The sequence below is a fragment of the Pavona decussata genome, unplaced genomic scaffold (genome assembly GCF_977016875.1).
Source record: "Pavona decussata unplaced genomic scaffold, jaPavDecu1.1 SCAFFOLD_154, whole genome shotgun sequence".
Lineage (NCBI taxonomy): Eukaryota > Metazoa > Cnidaria > Anthozoa > Scleractinia > Agariciidae > Pavona > Pavona decussata.
The window spans coordinates 977,501-999,934 of NW_028145566.1; the positions used below are offsets into that span (position 1 = coordinate 977,501).

The 22,434-nt window shown below is 38.1% G+C and overlaps 2 protein-coding genes and 1 long non-coding RNA gene across 8 annotated transcripts in view; all 3 read right to left on the reverse strand.

Moving 5' to 3' along the window:
- Nucleotides 1-582, reverse strand: part of LOC146466083 (uncharacterized) — a 2,425-nt gene extending 1,843 nt beyond the window's left edge. Inside the window, exon 1 of the mRNA XM_085127875.1 lies at nucleotides 1-582. This exon is cut by the window's left edge and continues 1,843 nt beyond it. The gene's annotated coding sequence lies outside the window, so the exon portion shown is untranslated.
- LOC146466082 (uncharacterized) overlaps nucleotides 1-863 on the reverse strand; it is a 7,386-nt gene extending 6,523 nt beyond the window's left edge. For both annotated transcript variants that reach the window (XR_014868156.1, XR_014868155.1), the window contains exon 1: nucleotides 603-863. This is a non-coding gene — a long non-coding RNA (uncharacterized LOC146466082). The remainder of the gene's footprint in view (nucleotides 1-602) is intronic.
- A 985-nt stretch (nucleotides 864-1,848) lies between these two features.
- LOC146466084 (uncharacterized) lies at nucleotides 1,849-21,109 on the reverse strand. Of its 5 annotated transcripts, XM_085127777.1 has the most exons (9): nucleotides 20,837-21,109; nucleotides 15,533-15,573; nucleotides 14,550-14,660; nucleotides 11,921-12,055; nucleotides 11,219-11,416; nucleotides 7,013-7,312; nucleotides 6,324-6,370; nucleotides 5,135-5,285; nucleotides 1,849-4,617 (listed from the first exon to the last, which is right to left on the reverse strand). In XM_085127777.1, exons 2-9 carry the CDS (start codon nucleotides 15,563-15,565, stop codon nucleotides 4,411-4,413), a joined length of 1,182 nt encoding a protein of 393 aa, XP_084983903.1. In that variant the 5' UTR covers nucleotides 15,566-15,573; nucleotides 20,837-21,109; the 3' UTR covers nucleotides 1,849-4,410. The 5 variants fall into 5 exon arrangements, with proteins under 5 accessions (XP_084983903.1, XP_084983902.1, XP_084983901.1 ...); XM_085127776.1 differs by lacking the exon at nucleotides 15,533-15,573 and having other exon boundaries at nucleotides 7,013-7,309; XM_085127775.1 differs by lacking the exon at nucleotides 15,533-15,573.
- Between the last annotated feature and the right edge of the window lie 1,325 nt (nucleotides 21,110-22,434).

Consider the following 22,434-nt stretch of genomic DNA (forward strand, 5'->3'; position numbering starts at 1 on the left):
GAATGAACGAACAGATAAAAATATTATAGCGTTGCCTAAAATGAACCTGTAGAGCTTTAAAGCCACTCCAGATCGCCTGAAATAACGTTTCAAAGGATCTGAGATAAAATTGTCTTTGGGTGCCCCTGATACCTTCTGTTCTGAAAATGGGTCAGTGGATTGATGCAATTTTAAGGACCGCACTCATGACCGCACTCCTCCACTATCAGTAGCGACCTTCAGATCAGAGCACGAGTACGAGATTGAGTTCGAGTGCGACTTTCAAATTTCAGACTAGTAACGTCCCCAGAACTCTCACTAATTCCCTTTGTTTATCAGCGCATAAGGAGGCCTAAGAAACAAGATTGGTGCGACAAGCAGTTATTTGAACCACGCAAACTAGATTTGAAAAATCGTACTCGTACTCAATCTCGTACTCGTAGTAAAATCTGAAGGTCCCTAATGTTATGACGCTTACCCCCTGGACAATTACCTTGGCGATGTACACTGCATGATCATGTTAGTCGACTTTTTGCCAGGCTTGGATTAAATATTGTGACTTTCTAACCAAACGCTCTTCTGTTGTAACTGAAGTCTCCTTCGTTTAAATAAGCGGGCCTTACCTTGGTTCTGTCCATGGCCCTTTATTTGTCTCGATGCAATGCCTTCCATTTCACATAATAAACACGCGCCAATTCCTTAGCAGAAGAATGCGTCCCTCTCTCTTTTAAAAATTGTCTTTGCATTTCTCTGGTATCCCTTTGTTTGCAGACCTTAGAAATCCTCTCCTTTTTTCCTGCTGTTGTGCATCTTACGGTTTTCTTTTCATGGCAGGATCGATCACTATTTCGAAAGGGCGCGCTTATTCGTCTCGTTCCCGCTAAACTGTGATGAAGATCGCGGTTCCTGTGACTTATATATGAGCCCGCATTTCCATTTCATGATAGTTACAATTACCAAATTCAAACAGGCAGCGGCTTATCGCAAAACAATAGAAAACATTCGCTGACCGGAAATGCAATGTACAATTAGCAGATCCAGACGAAAAGATGGTGATTAGTTTGTAAAACTTTGTGCATAGGGCGCAGAAAGGCAGAGGAGTCACATCTGACAAGATTCAGACCAATGATTTCTTCACCGTGCAACTGCAGTGAAATTCGCGCAAGTCGATCGGAGGGGGACATTGGGGTTTGCGGTATTGCGGTAAGTCGAACGTGTGGTAAATAAAATGAATGAAAAACAAAAACAAAACAAATCTCCTGTACGTCAGTAGTAGAGCATCCGAACTAGTAATTGAAAGGCCTTGGGTTTGACTCCTGATAGGAGCACTCGAATTTCTTCTTTTTTTTGCGAGTACATGTATGTCTGTGTCACTTTCTAGAATAATACATCATTAATAATAATAATAATAATAATAATAATAATAATAATAATAATAATAACAGTAATAATAATAATAATAATAATAATAATAATAATAACAGTAATAATAATCATAATAATAATAATAATAATAATAATAATAGTAATAATAATAATAATAATATCCACTTCCTTATTACAAAACTATTTTACAAGGCTACAAAGTTAAAAGATTAACCCAAACCAAAAAGGAAGTGAAGCAAAACTATTATACAATAACACGGGTTTCAAAGACATTTTCATCGTCCTCAACCTTAAAGACAAAAACATTCACAGATCACATGTGGTCTAAAAAGAGGACTGTTCTGGCAGTGTTGATTACATCGGGGAAACCAGGAGAAATGTGGAGATACGAATCGATGAACATTCAAACCCCTCTAGGTCTAATGACTTTGAACCTGCCTATCACCTATAGTCCGGGGGATAAGCGACAAAAAAATCACAGAATTGTTCAAACAGTGATACAATTTATTCACAATTTTTATTAACCTCTTACTGGGAGTTACAAGATACAAATTATTGTACAATAAAATATACTGATATGACAACGTGAGTTTTCGTTTTTTTTTTTTTTTTCAGTGTTCTATTTCCAGTCGTCTTCATTATCTAACGCACTAAAATCAAGGATATAATCACGCAACAGATCCACTGCTTCAAGGTCGTTTGGCTTTCAATCATTCATTGGGACAAACGCACTCGTAGATTGACTTGTGTTGCAAAACAACAACCACTCACTCTTCCCTGCGGATAAATGAAAGCCAACGCCGAAAAGCAAATGACGAGTTGCCCAAATACAGAATGCCGCGAAAAGTGGCATGAGGCGCCAAGTCTTTTTTTGGCGCAAAAATTTCTCGATCTATTCACCTCTGTAGATTGTAATATTTTACACATATTTTTATCGGCTAAATATCGCTGATATATCGCCTTTTAGAATTAAAAAAAACCCGCTCCCTTCATACACACAGAAAAGAGCGGAGACATTTATATACGCCAGCACTCAGATATTTTTCTTAAAGATTAAACAAATTCAAACCGCTGATGATGAAATATGAACACACATTTGAGCATTGCGGGTCACTTAATTTTTAGATGGAAGATTGTTCTGGCCTAAATGCTCCAATAGAAACCAATTGTATTCTACGTAGAGATACAAAATAATTGGTCTTTTCGACAAGGAGTTGCATAAACCCTGAGTAAAAATTATGTTTCCTTGTAAACTATTGAATAAAGCTAAAAACCTATTTCTAACAAAATTAAATTTCACCGAAAAAAAAACAAACATCAACAAACAAACATTGAATTTACTTGAAACAGTGACAAACACGAATACAAAAACATCAAAAAAAAAAAAAAACAAAGCGATAATATCGTAAAGCAAAACCAAAAATTGGACAACCTTGAATAACGTTCCTAACGAAAATGCAATGCAAGTGACTTGATTAAATCACCATAATTACATTTAACACAACTAAGCATTGTTTGAGTTTATCGCTGACCTAGCCAAAAATATAACTTCACAATTCTATTTTACAGCCTTGTTCGCTTAATATTCCAATTCAATCTAAAAAAACGAAACACATCCATTCTTAAATACGACACGAAAAATTGTCAAGTGGTCAAATCACAACAATTTTATCACGATATATATAAAACCACGTTAGTCACGGGATTGCTAATAATTCTTGAAAGAACAAAGGAATGCCTTAAGTCAGTTAAGAGTCATAAATATTTCGCCTACAAAATTGAATACTACTGCTGGTCTCCTTCGCGAGGTTCTTTCCTTTGTCACGAAACGCTTCTGAAGCATTGCGTGACAAACAAATGAAGAACTAAGCACGAAGACGCCATACTACTGTTACACTATGTTACAGTGACTAAACCACAAATTCGATTGGAGGCCAGTAAATTCTTCAACGACAAAACGTTTGAAAAACTTTCGTCAAAAATTTATATCTTAACTTTTTCAACACTATAGCAAATATGCTTTCACTGTATACGACTTCGAACAACAAATTCCTACTTTTGCACCTGCGAGGCTTTCAAGGAGAAAAACTCACATCACAAAAATTAAAAATGACAAATGATTTCCATTTTCACTGACTTTTTTCCCCCGAATTTGTAAAACTCTATTAAGAGAATCCACAAATGGCTAACATTTCAACAGCCAATAGCCAAAAAACTTGTCAAATTGATTCACATCAAACATAATTTTTTAGAAATTAAGACTCGATGGAGCGTCATGTAACGTTTTGTTTTTTGTTCTAATGCTTGTCACTCCATTTGATATTGATCACGTGCACACCTGATGACCTAGCCGTGTCACATCTTAAACATGAACTCAACACAAAGCTAGGGCATGTTTCCCTTGACGTGAGAAGCCAACAGGCTGATTTTTTTTTTTTTTTTTTTTTTTTTATCGCAGCCTACAAAGAGAAAAAAAAATCTCACACGATCCTTCTCAAAAGATTAAATTTAGACCGAAGCGTTCATTTTCCTGAAAAACCTGAACAGATTTTTCATTGAAAGCCTAAACCACTGGCCGACACTGAAAATGAAATTTTTAAAAAAATTGCAACACGAAAGTCAAACACATCCAGCCAGACTGGCCCTAATCAAACAGACGGTAAAAAAAAAAAAAAAGTGATAAAACGTCTAAAACAAAAAACCCCGTACTTAACCACTCGGTTGGATTTCCTGATCTAGCCTATGGGACACAGAAACACGCTTTGACCAATAATCAGTTACACAAAAGACTGCTTAATGAACAGTGGTGTCGTCACTTTACTCCTGCACCCAAATGTCCCCATTGCCTGATGTCATCTTTGATGCATCGATGACCTCATCATTATTAGCCAATGGGGACGCCCAAGACCCACGGAAGCTGCTTAGCCCGCTGAATGCATCGAGCTCTCCAGAGATGTCACTTCCAGCCTGGCTACTGAAGCCCCCCAGCCTCATGGGGGCCCCCGGGAGATCACACTGGGGTATGGCTTCATAATGCACCTGGGGTCAGGAAACAAACCCGGCAGCCTTGAGGTCATTGTAGGCCAGTTCCTCGGCAAGTTTGCGATCATCTCTTTCCTGTTTTTCCCTATCCTGCTGCTGCAGGAGGCTTCTACGCTCCTGAAGCAGCCGCCTGTGTTCCTCCTTCGTTTTCTTCTTTTTCTCAGCTTGGCTCTCGAGGCTGTCAATAGTAAGGCCGTGATGGGAGGCGTCCTGTAAGAAATGGATCGCATGAGTATCGAGTATAAAGGATAGAGTCGAGAATTGCATGCGAATGCAGGATCGAGTCGCGAATCAAGACTCGAAGCAGACAGTCAACTGTCAAACCGAACTGAAAATCGTCAAAACCAACGCGGGCAGTGAGATCAAAAACTAACATTGATGTTTATCAACCTGTACACGGTGGTTCTAACTTTTGAGTTTTTGAATGAGTCCCTGAAGTGTGACCACTGTGACTGAGATGAAAGCTACTGAGCAGGACTGTCCTGAGACCCTTTTCATTATGCTGTACACAATGCTTCTAACTTTGGATCCCCTGGAGGAAGCCCTTATGATCATGACTATTCATTTGAATCAAGCAGTACTAAAGTGTATCAATAGTTGTTCAGATAGGGATGAAGACATAGCAGACTAGAAACACCACTCTGACATTTTAAATTGATGTTTTCACCACCGGAAAATGAAGCATAAAACAAGCAGTTTTTGAACATGTAGCAGTCAACCATCTTACCTGTGCCAACCAGCTCTGCTCATTCCCTTGGTCTCCAGTCTCACGCGTCTGTAACAGCTCACTACCAAGTATTGCATCTGGGGGGCTTCCACGCTCCAACTCCTGAAGAGTCTGAGCATACTGCTCATTTTTATTTATTTCGCCTTCTTTCCTAACAAATATAAACAAGCACTTAGCACCTTTTGCAGGTAACATAAAGGGGGGACATGGATGGCCCAATGGTGAGAACACTCGCCTTCCACCAGTGTGGCTCGGGTTTGATTCCCAGAGTTGACACCATATGTGGGTTGAGTTTGTTGCTAGTTGTTTCCCTTGCTCCTAGGGTTTTCCGCCCTTCATAAAGACCAACGTTTTCAGATTCCAATTAGATCAGGAAACAATGGACAGAATAGCCACTCTCAGCATTTCCCCTGAAATTCCCATTTGTTTAATTATTCATTCATTCATTCATTCATTTATCCCATCCTATATGAGCTACCGCAGTTAACTTGAAGAGGGTAACTTGTGCTGTTGTAAAGTTATTGCTATTGAGCACTTTGTGTTATATGCTTCAAGGTAGTTTCTGTGGACAAAACTATAAAGTGCTGAGCAGTACTGACTAGCATGAAATGTTCGATTTGTGATATTCAGAAAATTCACCCAAATTGAAGGATTTTACAAACAACCTCAATGAGAGAAAAAGGCCTAAGCATTTCTGTTCTATACATGTACAAGCTAATGTGAACATGTACATCTTCAAATCAAATTAACCTTAAAATGCGTATTGCACACTGCAGAAGAAATTCTGGTCACTTTCTCCTGATAGAGAATAGGGACCTTCCGATTTTACTACACCTACGACTTTTGAAATCTAGTTTGTGTGGTTCAAATAACCATATGTCCCATTAATCTTGTTTCTTGGACCTCCTTATGTGCTAGTGAACTACCGGAATTAGTAACCGTTCTGGGGAATGTGATTAGTCTGAAATTTGAAAGTCATACTTGTACTCAATCTCGTACTCTTACTCTGATGTGAAGGTCCCTAATGTTGCGAGATGAGACGGCTGGAATACACAAGAATTCAAGGAAGCATTGAAGAGGAATGAATGGTACATGTACCACATGACACAATAAGCACCCATCTAATTTAAGTGTTTTTTTGGAATCACACAACAATACCGCCATACTACTAAGAGGACCTTTTTCCTACCTGGAAAAGTCATCCAAGTCAACATATGGTGGCCAGAGCTTGCAAACCTAAATGGAGACAAACAGAATCATAAAATATTACTTGATTGCTTCACTACAGGTTTACTGAATTTCATTTTGTAGTTAAGGCGATAACTCAGAAGTAATTGACAATCAGTCAAAAACAAAGCAAAGGCCATTATGTCTTATTGATGAAGTTAAAACACATACAGTTGTGTACAGTCAAACTTGGTCATGCTAAGGACTAAAATAGCCATACATGGCATGTTATACTAATGGGTTAACAACAGGGAAAACTGGTAATATTTGTTTGGGCTCAAAAAAGCAGTGATAAATTCTCCATAAGAAAGTGCAACTGGCAGCCATAATCAGCAATGTAGTATGTTGATCAGGACACAAAACAACCACCAGTTTTGAGCACTAAAAGATTAATGTGCTAGCCCATAGGGATGTCTCGAAACACCCTCCCCACACATCCGCACTAAGGGAAATTTTTAAATTCAACACTTTGCGAAGATGCCATTTTCTGGGATTTTGGGTCATCAGTTCAAGTGATTTGAGTTTTACAAACCAGAAAATAACATCTGTTTCAGCAATGTCAATGTTATTGTGTTATGCACTGTAAAAGCTCCATTTAGCCACCTAGGCGCTTCTTAAGGACTAATTTTCTACAAACAAGCCTACATGTACCTCGTTTTCATGGTAAGGTCCCCATATTAGTGCAGTGTCTGGGGGTGGGGGCAGAGCATTGTTGCCATCTACAAAGTTTCCCCAGATGACACCATGTTGCCACTCCACAGGGGACTGTTGCCTAGGTGACAAACTGGAGTTTGATGATCGGCTGGCAGCAGGAGAGTGGCTGAGTGGGGAGCCACTGCTGACCCCACTGCTTGCACTGGACAGTGTGGTGTCCTTCCTGCTGGGCATACCAGACTCAAGGGGATCCCAGTCAGCAGGGTCACAGCTCCGAGGAGATGATGAATCAGTCTGCTAAGGAAATACCACATTGTATAATAATCATTATTAAAAACTGGATCATTGGATAATGTAATTACAGGGTTTTAATTGGCTTAGTGTCAAAAGGGATATCAACCATCAATATTACCATTCCACGTTCAATAAATAAGCAGACAAAACAAAAACACGACCACATTGTTTGGCATGATGGGAGACGCATCCCCTGCGGTTGGCATGACAAACAACTTATAGGGTTAACCCTTTCCTGCCGGTAACCCACTAGCCTTTCCCGCCCGAGGGAAATGTCAAATTTTCTAAATTGCTAACTATGAACTGGGAGACCACATGTCATATACCATTTAAAAGGTATTTTCTGGGGTGTGCTATAAATCACACCAACAGAGATGGAGGAGGTCACATATTAGAGTGAGAAAACTCAAAAACGAAAGAAGAAAAACATTGAAAATTTCCCTATTCGTTGTATATACTGGGTATCCCCCTAAACTATAGCTTAATGTACAGCTCTCAGTGCATTGCTTGTTGTCAGATATCAGCTGGACCCTTAACGTACAAAGGAAAAGAAAATCCAAAAGTTTGAGGGGTGGTAAATAAAGTCTCATATAGGAGGGGGGCATGATTTTATGCCTTCAATTTGTAGATCTTTCCAAGATCTTTTGGTTGTGCAAATTTCACACAAATTGACCAAATATTGTGCTCATTACTGCGTCTTGTGCCATATGGCACTTTTGGGCAGGAGAGGGTTAAAGAAAAAAATAGTACCCCCTGGTATCTATGATGTGGTTTACCACTTCTACAATTTTTCAAATGTTTCAATTTGATGCACTTACAGACTCTGACAATATCTCCTGGACAGAACTTTCTATGCATTAAAAACTGCAAATTAAGCTACAATTTGGGGGTAGATCTATCCCATGAAACGATCAGGAAAATTTTGTAATTTTTCATTTGGACGTTTGGAACTACATGTATTTCTGTCAAAGACCTGACTTCCTTCAGTTATCTTGACATGAGAAACAAATTTCACTCATGAAGACCTTTTAAATGGTACATCACACATACAAAATGGCAAAGAAAACAGTTCTACATGTACTGTAAGACTGAAATGGGTTAAAGACCCTTGTTGGTGCTTACACCAAGATTTGAAACCACCAACTCCAGTTCTACATGTACGTGAGAATCCAACCCATTCAGTTAGTTAGTGAATCCTTTGTAGGGCAAAATCTTTTCACAAGCGTAGAATAATTGAAGGCTGAATGATCCAACAAATTGGAGCCCCAGTGTGAACAAACAAGTCCATTCTTACGATAGCTAAACTGTTCCCATAAGGAATCACCTGAAGCACATACTGTAAAATGTGCATGTAACGGACAGTCTTTTTACCCTGAAGATAGCTTGATCAATCGAAAATGTTTGGTTTTAATTCTTCTTTTTCTTTTTAGCAGTGTAAAATAGTGCTGTTAAAATAATAATAATAATAATAACAATAATAATAATAACAACAACAACAACAACAGTAATAAACTGTATTAATTACCCTCAGCAGTGATTATAGCAATCATCGTACCCAGAGTCCTCAGGCTCTTTGGCAAGCGGTTAGTCACCAGGAGAGACTCTGGGGACATCGAATTTTATTACCGCAGGATTTCTGCGGTAAAACAATGGAAACCGTTAAGGAAAAAAGACAATCAAAAAATTTGAATTTTTTCGATGTCCCCAGAGTCTCTCCTGGTGCCCACCTGCTGACCAAAAAGCCTGAGGACTCTGGGTAGCAGATTGTGATTATAGCACAAGTGCTCCAGTGAGGCTGAGCATTAAACGTTCACAAAGAAATAATGATCTAAATTTAATTGAACAATAACATGATCAACAAATCCCAACTGGAAGGAGGCAGGTCCATCAGCTGGTTATTTACAAGCCTGGCAAATGAGTTAAACTTGGAGCTACTGAGGAACAACTCCAGCTAACATCCAGAGCAGGACTTTAAACCAGGGACCTCTGGATTTCAATTTTTCCAAAATTCAGTTTCTGGTCTTAGAAGACTTCAGATCAGCAGATGCTCAGCCTTGAACCACTGACCAACACACTAAACACGGTAATTTTGAAGAAGAGCTCCCCAAACCGACTGTCGGTAAATTGTCGGCCGACAGTGGACCGACAGCTAACCGACAGTTTACCAACAGACTACCGACAGGCTACCGACAGATCAATTCCACCGTACAATATAAGTGAGATTATAATTCTACTTGAACAGTCCACGAACCGAACTTAGTTTATGGTATCTAAGCTTACGTTTTGTTACAAACAAAACACTGTTCCGTATTACTCGATCAAAATAAGCTGTAAAATTAAAAATATACATACATTCAGTAGTTAAAGAGAATCGAATAAGAGAAATGTCCATTTCGAAATAATTTTCTTTGAAATTATCCACTCTTCCCTCTAAAACTTCACTCAATTTCTCATCAATAAGCATAGTTAAAAGCGTTTTGGAATTGCCCTATAATGCTTTGCGCTCTTCTGTCTGTAAGTGTGTCATGTATGTCCACATAAAGTTTGTCTTTACTAACGTTGACATTTTCATCACTCTCTTGTAACAGGTTGCGGTGGCATGGTGTCACTCAGACTACTGGCTTTGAGTGAAAGGTTTAGTCTGCCCAGAAAACGACCGAACCATTACATTTGAGTTCAGATTATGATAATACTGATAAAAACGAGATGAAACATTAATGTTCCAAAGTGACCGAGTTGTAAACTTTTAGACAATACAAAACTTACCTCTCAGAAAACACGCGCGCATGCTATTATATTGTAAAGCATTTAACGAAAATAATTAACATTAGAATGATGATCCTAACGATCACGTGCAAAAACCAAGATGGTGGTGTGTTTACATATTTGCGCCTTCCCTCTTTTTACAGAGCGCTTCAAAATATAAAACAAAAACAGTATAATATATTTGCGTAGGATTTTTATGTTGGGGACAACTGTTGTCTGAGGTTTTTGTTGTCTGAAATTCAATTATCGTAGTATCATTTAATGTGCATAAGAGAAAGCCATTAATTAAAAGCTACAACACATGACAGGATGATTTGTTGGTCAAAGACTTTATTTTATTTGGTGGCTCCTAAAGGAGCCGTTTGTTGTTTAACTAAGCGAACTTAGTTGGGAGGATGGAACTGGGCAATGTCAGCTAACAGGTTATCGAAGTGATCGCCTGGATAAACTTTCCGCCAGTTGAACTCGTCTGCAGGAGGCGCCTCAGGCGGTACATACCCGTGATGGCCAACATGCGAAGAGAGGGGAAGCTGTTGCCACTCAAGTTTGATGAGCGTTTCTACGAGTAAAACAACAAAACGGCTCTTTTAGGAGCCACCAAAACAACAAAACGGCTCTTTTAGGAGCCACCAAGTTTGCGAAAGTAAATGACCAATATAAAATGACTAATAACGACAAATGAGGGGGATTGGGTATTAGTAAAGAGTTACGTCAAAAATACAATATGGCGTCCCAGCAACGATCACACACAAGCAGAAACACAAGTAAATTAAGCGAATCTAATCCAATTCCTTTTATTTCTTTGATAATGCATTTATTTTAATGTATTTTCAACCTAAATCCTACCGACAACTCACCGACAGATCACCAACAGTCGACCGACAGTCGGCCGAGAAACGGCCAACAGTCGGTCGACAATCTGTTGATAAACTGTCGGCCGACTGTTGGTCGTTTGTCGACCGACTGTTGGTCGCTTGTCGGCCGACTGTTGGCCGTTTGTCGGCCGACTGTTGGCCGATTGTCGGTCGACAGTCGGTTTGGGGAGCTCTTCTTCAAAATTACCCTAAACACTATGGCCCTACACCTCTAAAATGAAATACAGCCATTCACATCACTCATCAATCACTTTTACCAATAACTTACCTTCAACTCAAACTCTTCTGAGATGCCAAGATTGAATTTCTTGTTTATTGGACATTCTACATCCAAAGGGAAATTTTTGGGTTCCACACACACATTACCCACAAACTGGTCGGCTTCACTGCCCAAGTGTTCCAAATGGAACTCAATCACAAACCAAAAACCATGCAAGAGATTTTGAATGATGGTATAGTCAACCTCCTGTTGATAGAAATGTAGGAAATACAGTAACTAATTTTGAAAATCAGTCAAAATCTACCTATCACCAGCTGTTATTTGTTAATAAACATCATTGTTGTTGTTTCCCACAAGAGTCTTGGCTACAGAAACGAACCGTCAGTGGGCTGCTGTGGCTTATATGCTTCAGAGTAGAGTGAAAGGGCAAAAGCAAGTTGAATTTTTTTCTTCAAGTAATTTTCTACATTTTCTGTTGCTGAGTATTTGACCACGGTGACCATCAGGCAAAGATTGTTTCATTCCTGGCCAACACCCTCAGGTGCAACATAACTCTAAAGAGTATGACTGTGTGATGCAATGTTTTGACTGTACACCCTGCAGCAAATTTACATTAGTTTACAATTACATTCAGTTTTGTTCGTTAGGTCATTAGACATCACACCAACGTTAGAAATGATACAAAAAGTTAAAAATAATAACAATATAAGTTAGTACATGTGACTACATACACAATTCTATTTAACTCACTTGGTAATTTTCAGTCGTAAGTTTAAAATGTTCAGGGCATTGATGTTTCAGTGAGATGGCAATGTCTGAGGAGATACTGAATGGGAAAGTCTGTAACAAGTGATACTTGCTGGCAATTTCTCGATCCTTCACAGTCTATAAAAAATGACCAGAATATCAGGTCAAATTAATGTATTGAAGTCTCCCACTCTCGAAATTTTCTTTTCCTTCTAATCAATTTCATAGTTTTAACTTCAAGATTCTATACTTCATGAGACATATAGTCTGTAAAATTTTACACAGTTTGTTAATTAATTGCCTTGATTTCCTACCATGTTGTAAAAGTGAAGTCCTGTATGTGCCCATTGATCAGAGATTTTTAAAAGAATGACTAAAACGCACTAAAAGAATTGTTCCACGGCCATGGATAGAACTTAAATTTTCATCAATAAAAGCACTTTATTAATTAGTCTACCAATTCGAAAACAGGGGTTACCATACACGTTTATACTTCCTATCGGCTTATTAGCTTGAAACATCAACAGCAGTCCTAAACCACAAATTCTTCTTTAAACTTACAATAACCACACAATGTTTAGTGGGCCCCCCAATTCAGGCAGGGTTTGAGCCGGGCCGCGCCATTGCGCCAATCCCACACTGCAATTGAAATTGTCCCTTAAAAAAAACGGCCAAGGGGACAATTTGTCTCCTTCAAAATTAAGGGAAAAAAACTCGAACGGAAGCAGACACGAAGGGATCCCAGAGATTGCAAGTTAAACAGAACGTGGAAAGTATATTTTACCGCACGTTGTTCCTTCAAAGTTCATTCTCAAGTCACATTTCACAATAGAAAGCTTTTTCGCTACAAATCGAAGCCAGACTGAATCAGAAAAATGATACAGAAGAAGAACAGTGAATTAATCAGGAAGAATCGGATGAGGATCAAAGGAAACCGAGAAAATCACGAACTTTCCAGAAAAGTTGGTTGTGAGATCACACATGGTTGCACTATGAAAAGGAGGCGATGTTCTGCTATTTTTGTCGGAAATCTAAGAAGACAACCCCTTTGTATCGGCAGAAGGGTGTACAAATTTTAGAACCTCAACTCTGCAAAGACATAAAGACTGTTAAGAGCATGAGGATGCTGTCAATGAAGAAGCTATGAGGGATACATTCAGCAACACACAGCGCCATGCTCTTAGAGAACAATCGCAAGCCATCCTCAGAGCAATGAGAGCCCTCTACTGGCTGGCCAAAGAGGACGTAACCACAGTCAAATATGACTCACTACTCAATTTTCTGGATGAAGTTGGCCTCGAAAGTGTTAAGAATCTTCGAGTGGGAGGAAATGCTACCTATCATTCTCATCAAAGTGCGGAAGGTATGCAAGATGCTATTGCTACTGTTCTGAAGTCTAACATTGACAAACTAGGGTTAGGGACTTTGATGTTTGGGCTAGAACCAACAGAAGAATTAGTACATGTACGTCTACCAGTAATTAAGAAAGGAATTGAAGTTTACAAGGGGATGCCGAGACGAGATTCTGCTGTGAAATGTTTTGAAGTATAAAGTATAGTCATTGATCCTCTGTTTAAATATGACGAGAAAAAAAAGTATTGACACTAATAACTTAACTTTTCTTGTTTGTGTTGATCACTGTTCTTGTATTACAAGGATCAGCTAAAAAAAAAGTTTTTGTTGGCTTGCCTGTATCAATGTAAAAAAACTGTTGAATAAAAATTAATTTATCTGTCCCCCTAAAAATAAAAATGTCCCCCAAAATTTTAGCCAAGGGGACAAATTGTCCCCCAGTGATCAATTCCTAGCTCAAACCCTGTTCAGGAGTCAAGAATGCAATATCTTGTGCTTTAAATCACAATAGATGGCATGCTAGTATTAAGCACAGGGTTTACAGCCCTGGCCCTAGTTGTTCAAAGAACTTTATAAGTCTACCAATTCGAAAACAGGGGTTACCATACAAGTTTACACTTCCTCTCAGCTTAACTACCTTGCACATCAACAGCAGTCCTAAACCATAAATTCGTCGTTATAACTTACAATAACCACACAATGTTTAGTGGGCCCCCCAATTCAGGAGTCAAGAATGCAATATTTTGTGCTTTAAATCACAATAGATGGCATGCTAGTCTTAAACACAGGATTTACTGCCCTGGCCCCAGTTGTTCAAAGAACGGATAACTTTATCCACTGGATAAGTTGCTATCCAGCAGAGCAAATATACTCCAACCAATTGTTTTGCAAAGTTTTCCACGCAATCCCATTCTTAAATTTGACATATGCTTCTACTCTAAGACTATTCACAAATTATACATGTAGGACTATCATGAAAATCTTGCACACATTTTACAGTATCTGCCAGAACTATCCAGTGGATAAAATTATCCACCCTTTGAACAACTACATGTAGGACCAGCTGTTTTAAAACTGAACATTGCCGGGGTAACAAAACACTTTGAGCTGCAAATCAACTGAAGTATTCTTCACTAAGGAAGAGAAAAACTAAATGTGAAGTGAAAAGGAAGCAACACGACAACACAATACTGAATCTAGATGTGACCACTGACTCTTCAATCCTCTGGTTATAAGACAATTAGTCAAACCATGAGTCCAACAGGAAGCACAAAATTACCTTAAAGGTAGCATCATCTTGATCATGTCTCATTATCACAATCCGCAGGTACCACACTTGTCCAGCAACTGCCCTTGATGCAAAAACTGCAATCTGAACTTGAATTTCCTCCTGATAATAATAATGTAAATTAAATATCAATACTTACAGCCAGTATTGCGATTGGTCAAAGAAATAACCTAAGACATTTTCAAACACAAATACTTCACATGATCTAATTAATGAATATTAAATACAGTTATTAAAAACACTGAGTTAAAGTTCTCTTCACTGTTAGTATTAATATTATTATAAAGCTGCCGGGATTTTCAGCAGTTTACATACATGTAATTTATGCAGTATATTATCAATGAAGCTTGCTGAGGTTACCCAAGTGCATTGTCAGAAACAGTTTGATAGTACATTACTTGCAAAAAATTTCGGACGATTTTAATTTCGGACAAAAAAAGTGTCCGAAAATAAAACCGTCCGAAATTTTTAAGCGCCCGAAATTTAAAGCGTCCGAAATTTTTACAGTATAGTATAAAACTTTAAAAGTACTTTCTGGGCGACAGCATCACATATTCAAAGCCAATGTACATGATATGTTTAGAATTCGGATTAGGCGGCTTTGCTCAGTCGTTCTTTTAATCACTGGAAAGGTAAGCATTTGAGACACTGCTTGAGTCATAAGCTTGATTGGGTTTGTGTTATTTTCTCGTTGGTGTATCCGGCTGTAAAACCTTGAAGATACAGTAAAACTATAATTTTCAAAGATTTTATTTCAGTCTAATTCATGTTTTTTAGTCGTAAATTTACTTTGGGCATGTTTCAGCGCAGTGTCTGAAATGTTTGTCCGAAAATTGTCCGAAATGAGGGAAAAAGTATCCGAAAATTAAACAACCGAAATTTTAACGTCCGATTGCAAGTAATGTAGTCAATGTTTTTAGACAAAAGTACAAGTATGTACATGTATATACATGCCCAATATGTATCCTACTCACTGGTTTAGAAAGTCCTATACTCCTTACAGCCATCTGGGAGTCTGAAAAAAGACATTTAATTAGATGAGCTACTGGACTAGTTAAAATCAAACACTGATTTGAAGTACATGTAAACTATTACAATTATTAATAGTACATGTAAGAATGGCACAAAACTTTAAGGTCTGAATATTCAAGAACAATAATTAGCTTGAATATATGCTTTGAGCATTTTTTCCTAGACCTCTTTATTTTTCCCAAGGCATGAAATTTCCCAACCTCGTTCCCAGGGCCTCTCCTCTTCATGTCCCAGGGAGCGAGAGAGGAGAGACCGTGGTTGGGGCTGGTCACGTGTCTCCCAGAATCTGGGAGATTACAAATAAATGACTGGAGAGAGGGGTGGTTGAGTGTCAGTTTGCCTATACTAAGTGTACCGGAGATGGGAAAACATGCCCCAGTCAAGTCAACTTGCGATTCGCGTGTGTTTCAAAGGTCATGTCAAGTGGTCATTCAGAAACCCCTAAAAAGGTATATAAAGTGAGGGAATCTGTGAATGTGAGCTGCTATCGACATTGTAAAGCAGTTGGAGATACAAGTCATTGGTGAAATCTTTACAGCAAAGGGAATCGACTACTTCTGGTGGTAGCCAAGGAGCTTTATGGCCACACACTTCCACAAAGTGAATTTTTGCCACATCTACTTTTAGAGTGGTCAAGTCCATGATCTCTGAAAGTCAGGCATTGTTAAGGTCAAGCGGTGCATCGAGGAGTCATCCTCCGCGCCGCATTTGACGGCCAGGAAAGAATCAAACGTGACCGGAAATGTATCTCGGAGCCATTGTAGCCGCAGACTAAATTAACACCATCAACTGGAACAAAGGTTATTTCGTTATTGTTTTACAACGATTACGGTATTTCAAAAGTGTTTTCTTTGTTCATTAAAAAGATCCGTGAAATATTTACCATCTACATGTTGTTATACCGTACATCCTCCTTCCGAAAGTGTTCTGCTTATGTGCTGTTTCCTGTGTATTGTTTGTTGTTGCAACCCTGCTAACAGAGCGTTTCTTTCTTGCAAATCTTTTAGCATGTGCGTGGTCGTTCGCGTCTCTAGTATTTTGCATCGTTGGTTTGTTTACGTCCCGAGAGAAAAGGGGACGTAAACAAAACAACGACGCTAAATACCGAACGACTGCGCTTATGCTAAAATATTTTCCAGAAAGAAACGCTCTGTTAGCAGCGGAATTGCTGCAGAATGTCCTTTCAGAACGGTTAGACATAGACCCGATTCCTTTCAAGTTTCCTTCCTTAGTTCTTCAGATCTGATCTTTCATCAGCACATTCAAAGCTAGAATAAACCACGATTACAACTCCATGAATTGAAGGGGAAGGTGCTGTTTGTCCACGGTTAATTTTGTCATGTATACACAGTGATTTTCCAAAGTACAGCGCTTCGAGACAACGGACTTTGTTAAGCTTTCAGATTAATGCTACAATGGCTCGCAAAATTAAGACTACTGAAAAACATAGCCAGTTGAATGAGTTTTCGCATGGGCTTCGCACAGCAAAGCGTAAGTCTTGTTTCGGAGTGGACAATAAATCTTGACAAAACATAGCAAGTGAAGGACTCCTCCCTGGGTCTAATTTTTCTCTGGGAGACACGTGACCAGCCCCAACCAGGGTCTCCCCTCTCTCGCTCCCTGGGACGTGAAGAGGAGAGACCCTGCAAAAGAGGTTGGAAATTTCCGCCAATAAATTCTTCCTACTACCAACCCTCTTGCCAAGACTGTCTTTTTGCCACAGCATTTGATCAAAATGCACTTACATGATTGTACTCTTCTAAACAAAGCTTTATCTCTTAAAGCCATTACTTGTCTTTGTGATGTAATCTCATAATAATTATTGTGGTCTGATAGCACTTGCTCTTTTATTAAAGGTGATGCCATAAACAAGAAAAGGAAGGTACCCATAAGGACATCCCAGACTTAAGTCCAGTTGAGTTTTACAAATATACAAGGCGTGTGAACTGTGGGTCAAGGCAATGGCAAACCTAAACTTACATATATAGAGAAATACATTATTATTTTAATTTTTAGCTAATGCTTATCACTACAGTCAATGCTTTAAACTCCAATCAATACAATGAGTGCTTAACCTTAATCAAAGTTGTCAGCACTTAACCCTACATGTTCAATTGAGTGCTTAACCTTAATTGCTATTTTCAGTGCTTTGGGCCCACAGTAATTGGCGCTAGCTGTTGTGGTCACCCTGCCTTAACCCAGTAATCGTTTATTTTCTGTTTCATGTTGTTATGTTCTGTTTATAGTCTTAAGTTTGAAGGCGAAGTCAAATAAATAAGTAAAATAAAAAAATACCTGACTGATAACTCAACTCATGAGACTTATAAAACAAGTTTTCTCGGCTTGCATCCCTCACTGGCTCGCAGTTAGTTAAAAACCCAGTACAGGTGATCATAAGAATAATTTCATTTTTTTTCTTTATCTTTGAATGAGACAAGTGGGTTAACTGCCAATATAAACCACAGCAGTACATGTAGACATGAGTGTGTAAAGATGATTGTTTAGAACACATTTCTTTATACATGTAGAGAATAGCAGAAGAAAAAGACAACCAGCATGCTTCTTAATAAGCCCCACATGCATGCTTCCAAGTGACTGGGCCTGTGAGTCATTTCCAGGTTGAGGGCTTGACTGAACAGAGCACATTATTCAATTAATCAAGGACATTAATTATGATTAGGCCATAGGGAACACAAAGAATAGATCTATAAAAAATCAACTGTGAGCCAACTCGTGAATGCGGAAGAGGATAGTGGTAATGTGGTACTTGTTAGTCCAGCAATTCAACAAATTAGCAATGCATATTGGTAATAAATAAACATTAGTATTTACACAACTTGCAAGTCGTAAAGAAACAGCACCCTGTTAGTCTAGAATAGTTAGAATGTCTAATCAATGAATACAATTTACTAAACAAAATACATGTAAAGGTCTAAAAGTTTCAAAATGTTAGATGAAATTCCATTCTCGCGTAACTTGGGTGAATTTGCTTGCGAGGACACGTGTTTGTTTACAGGGCAGCACTAAAATTATAAAAGCCATAATCCAGAAAACAGAAACCGGAATCCGGAATCCAGAATCAGAAACTATAATGAATACGGTTAGGAATATTTAATGGCGAAATACATGACTTGGGGTAAAAAATACAGAATAAAAAACTCATATCACTTGCTGGCATAAATGAAAGGACTCTTTATAAAGGAAGCAATGTCCTATGGGACAGAGAGAGACAACATAGAGGTGACTCGGAGACAACATTAATTGCTTCACACCGCACAGATGGCGGACTTTCCAATTAAGAGGTGGTTAGTTGCGTGAATGCATATCTTCTGCCTCTTTTGTTTCGTCTATTTTCCGGACACCCCGCTTCAACTTGTTTTGATAGAGTCTTAATAGAGTTTCAAAGCAAAACATAGAGGTGACTTATAGACTATGAAATTAGTTTTCTTAAGTTCATGGGCGATCAGTTTTTAACCCGTGAGAAACACTTACTTTTCATTGGCAGGAAATAATGACTAAATTAATTAGTTTTATTCTCTGGTGTCACCTATCGAAAAATATCAAATTTACATTTGACGAGGACGTTACTTTGAACTAAACATTCACTTTTTCACTAGCATTAAATGTTTTATTTTCATATTGTAGTTTCCGATTCCGGATTCCAGATTTTCCTTTCCAGTTACTGTTTTCCTGATTCTGGCTTTTAGTGTTGCCCTTGTTTACACAACATTATTCCAAGTTGCCAAGTTTCCTCAATAAAAATAGGAAATATACAAAAAGCTTTCCTTAATAAACAAAAATTTACTCAGATAGGTCTTAACTTGTTATGCATTGTAGCCCTAAGAGCAAAAGTGTATAATTTTTGCCGCGAGACACCTTGCAAGCGATTTGAAGTCAATTTTGAAGCGAATTTATCAGAGCATGTTTTTCAAACATTTTGCAAGAACTGTTCGGAAAATGAAAAATCAGTCTATTAGAATAGTATTTCAGTACAAACTCACATTAGAACCTGTAATAATATTATTTGTGTGTTATATTCCTAGAAGCACTTGAACGTTACCAAAGTCCGCAGATTAAAAGTTGATTTGAGATCCACCTGCTCATCAGGTTGATAAAACCACAAATCGAAGAAAAATGACTTTGCCGTTAATGCATGATTTTCCCCTGTTAAAGCTGTTAACCATTCCTTAGAAGTTCCTCTTTTGATTCACCGTTTTCAACATCTCAAAATTGGAAAATTTTCGGACCAATGTCCGAGTAAAATTTCCCTACATTATGATAACTCATTTACTGTGCATTCATGAAAGTTAACAACCCGCCGACCAAGTGAAAATCCCCAGATCGCAATAACTCGTTCTTGCACATGCCTGCATTCATGAGTCAAAAATGGTACAAATTTACAATCAAACATGCCAAATTAGATTTCACCATGGACAGCCAAGTCAGACGTGACTAGATAATTATATCAACCTGGTATTCAGAGTCCTCACATGGTCTGAACACTAAATAAATTATTTTGTTGTGATTGTGAATTTACATGAGTTAGTGCAACTGTCACACATTTAAGCTGTTGAATCTTCCTAAAGGCTTTCTCTTTTCATTGTTAAATCTGCAAAGGCCATGCAGCCTTTTCTTTCGAAAACTGGATATAAATTGCCAACATGAAAATTCACAAGTGAAGAATTGCAGCTTTTGAAACTTGGTTAGGAAATCTAATCTTTCCTGGCAGTGACAAAAGTGTTTTAAAAGTGTTATCGTCATTTCTTTTTTATTTACTTATTAAGTGTTGTAAACATTTACAAATGTTGCCCACCTCAAAATAACCCGACTAATTGTGAGCAACAATTTGTTAAGTGTTTTCTTCAATAATAAATAATTGTTATTGTTATTGTTATTGTTATTGTATAGTCATACTTTGTACAATTATGCAAATTTTATAGTACTTTGAAATCACTTACAGTGTAGCTCTGCACAAAAAAATCACCTTTTGATTTCTCTTGCAAAATCAGTCACCTCTAATATATTAATTAATCTCCGAGAAAGATGGTAAATATCAAGGCAAGCATTAAGACTTATATTTTTGGAGAATGCAACTCAGATTACCTGTTTAATTGCTATTTGAAATTCAAAATTAGAATTTAGAAGGCCGAATAAATCAGATGAAAATGTTCATATAAGCTCATATAATGCTCACACAGCCACAAGGTAACATGTATTATTTAACAGGATTTTAATAAAGTTCTTACCTCACTGTCACATATACATGTATTTTCGTATTCATTCACAAACCACATCGTCCATAATTGCTTCGTATGTGTCTTCAGTAGGGGAAAATCATCTTCGTCAGCAAATCGAAATTCTCCATTATTTTCACCTTTTCCTGAGTCAATGTCGAGCACAGAATCATCTCTTCCAGCCACTATCTTTAAATCACCGCTTTGGATTCGTGAAGCGTAAGAAAAAGTCTCAAAACTCGACCAAATTCAACCAAAACAGCCGACGTTTGCCATATGGCGCCAAATGTGGTTACACAGTAGTTGCCAGTCCCTAATATCGTTCTGAGAGACTCGACAAGGCAACGGGAGAGGCCTGGGGACCAAATCCCAGACAAGTTGCGGGTTTTGCGATCCATAGTTTGAAGTGTCATTTCGCGTTTGTGAAAAAAAAGAAAGAAAAAAAAAACGAAAAAAAGTATTTCGGAGCCGAAAACTATTCTAAACAGATAATTTTTTTTTTTACAGTTGTTGAATAAATTCTCCGCTTTTTTGCTTTGGGTGGTAAAGGGTATTCTTTAGAGTGGTTATCAACTTTTGATTTGTTATTGTGCGAAAACAAAAAGTTAGTAATTAATTCTGATAAATAAATTTCAGTTTTCTACAAAGGTTCGACAGTTGCACTCACAACCACAGCAACAGTTTACAGCATTACGCAGGAAAGTTTTTATTCAGGTCATGTGGGGACTCTGAACAGTTGTCTGAAAAGAAGCGCTTTTTCCACCAAAACATACACTGTACCTGCCTGGCCTGCATTCGATCGAAACGTACTTACAACTATTAAAGCGCCCTTCACGGCAAGGCTTCATCACCTACATTCACATTAAATCACATCAATGCTACATTTTATTACGCCATCGTGAGGCAGAATTAGGCATGTTTTTTTTTTCCTTTTTTACATTTTGTTCACCATTTCACCCGATTTTCTGAGTCAATCACCTTAAAAATTCACTCGCCGTTGCGTTTGTCCTCTTAAAAGCCATAGCATGTTTTACAACATGATTGTCTCACGGAAACACTAGATAACATTTAAGTTAAACGGGGCAAAATGAGCGGTCAGCCCAAAACAAACCGCGCCAGTGAATTAACGTTGAGTTACCCTATTTAGCTAATGGAAGCATTTTCAGCCCTTTACCATCTTTTTCTTCACATGTGGCTGTTTTGACTTATTTTCCTTATCAGCAAAGCAAAATTAACCACTGGTTCACTCTTCCTACTGAAACTAATTAAGCTGCGCCGAGAACAAGATGTCAACCTTGATCCAATTGGCGTGAAAAGCAATTTTCGTTCTAACTCAAAAGAACACGACGGTTCGTTTCTCGGAAAGTCTTTTAAAATATTTTTTACAGCTAATACTAGACATTTCTTTGGCGACTGAGACATAACATGTTGTTTAGAGTATGAAACTAGTATCAGTCCAGATTATAGAATGCGCTCGAGGTTGCAGTAGTGATTGACTGCCACACTGTGAACATGCACATGTTCAAATTGAAGTTCGAGTTAAACTGACTTCGAGAATACGAACCAACAACAATATTGTTCTTTAGAGAAAAAACGTTTCAGACTAACAA

Bases quoted from the DNA above. Each gene is read 5' to 3' on its own strand.
- LOC146466084 (XM_085127775.1), bottom strand. From the start codon at position 20,884: ATGTGGTTTGTGAATGAATACGAAAATACATGTATATGTGACAGTGAG. The intron at 7,313-11,218 runs GTAAGTTATTGG...GTATTTCCTTAG, and splicing joins CAGAAGAGTTTGAGTTGAAG to CAGACTGATTCATCATCTCC. The intron at 5,286-6,323 runs GTAGGAAAAAGG...TATATTTGTTAG, and splicing joins GACTTGGATGACTTTTCCAG to GAAAGAAGGCGAAATAAATA.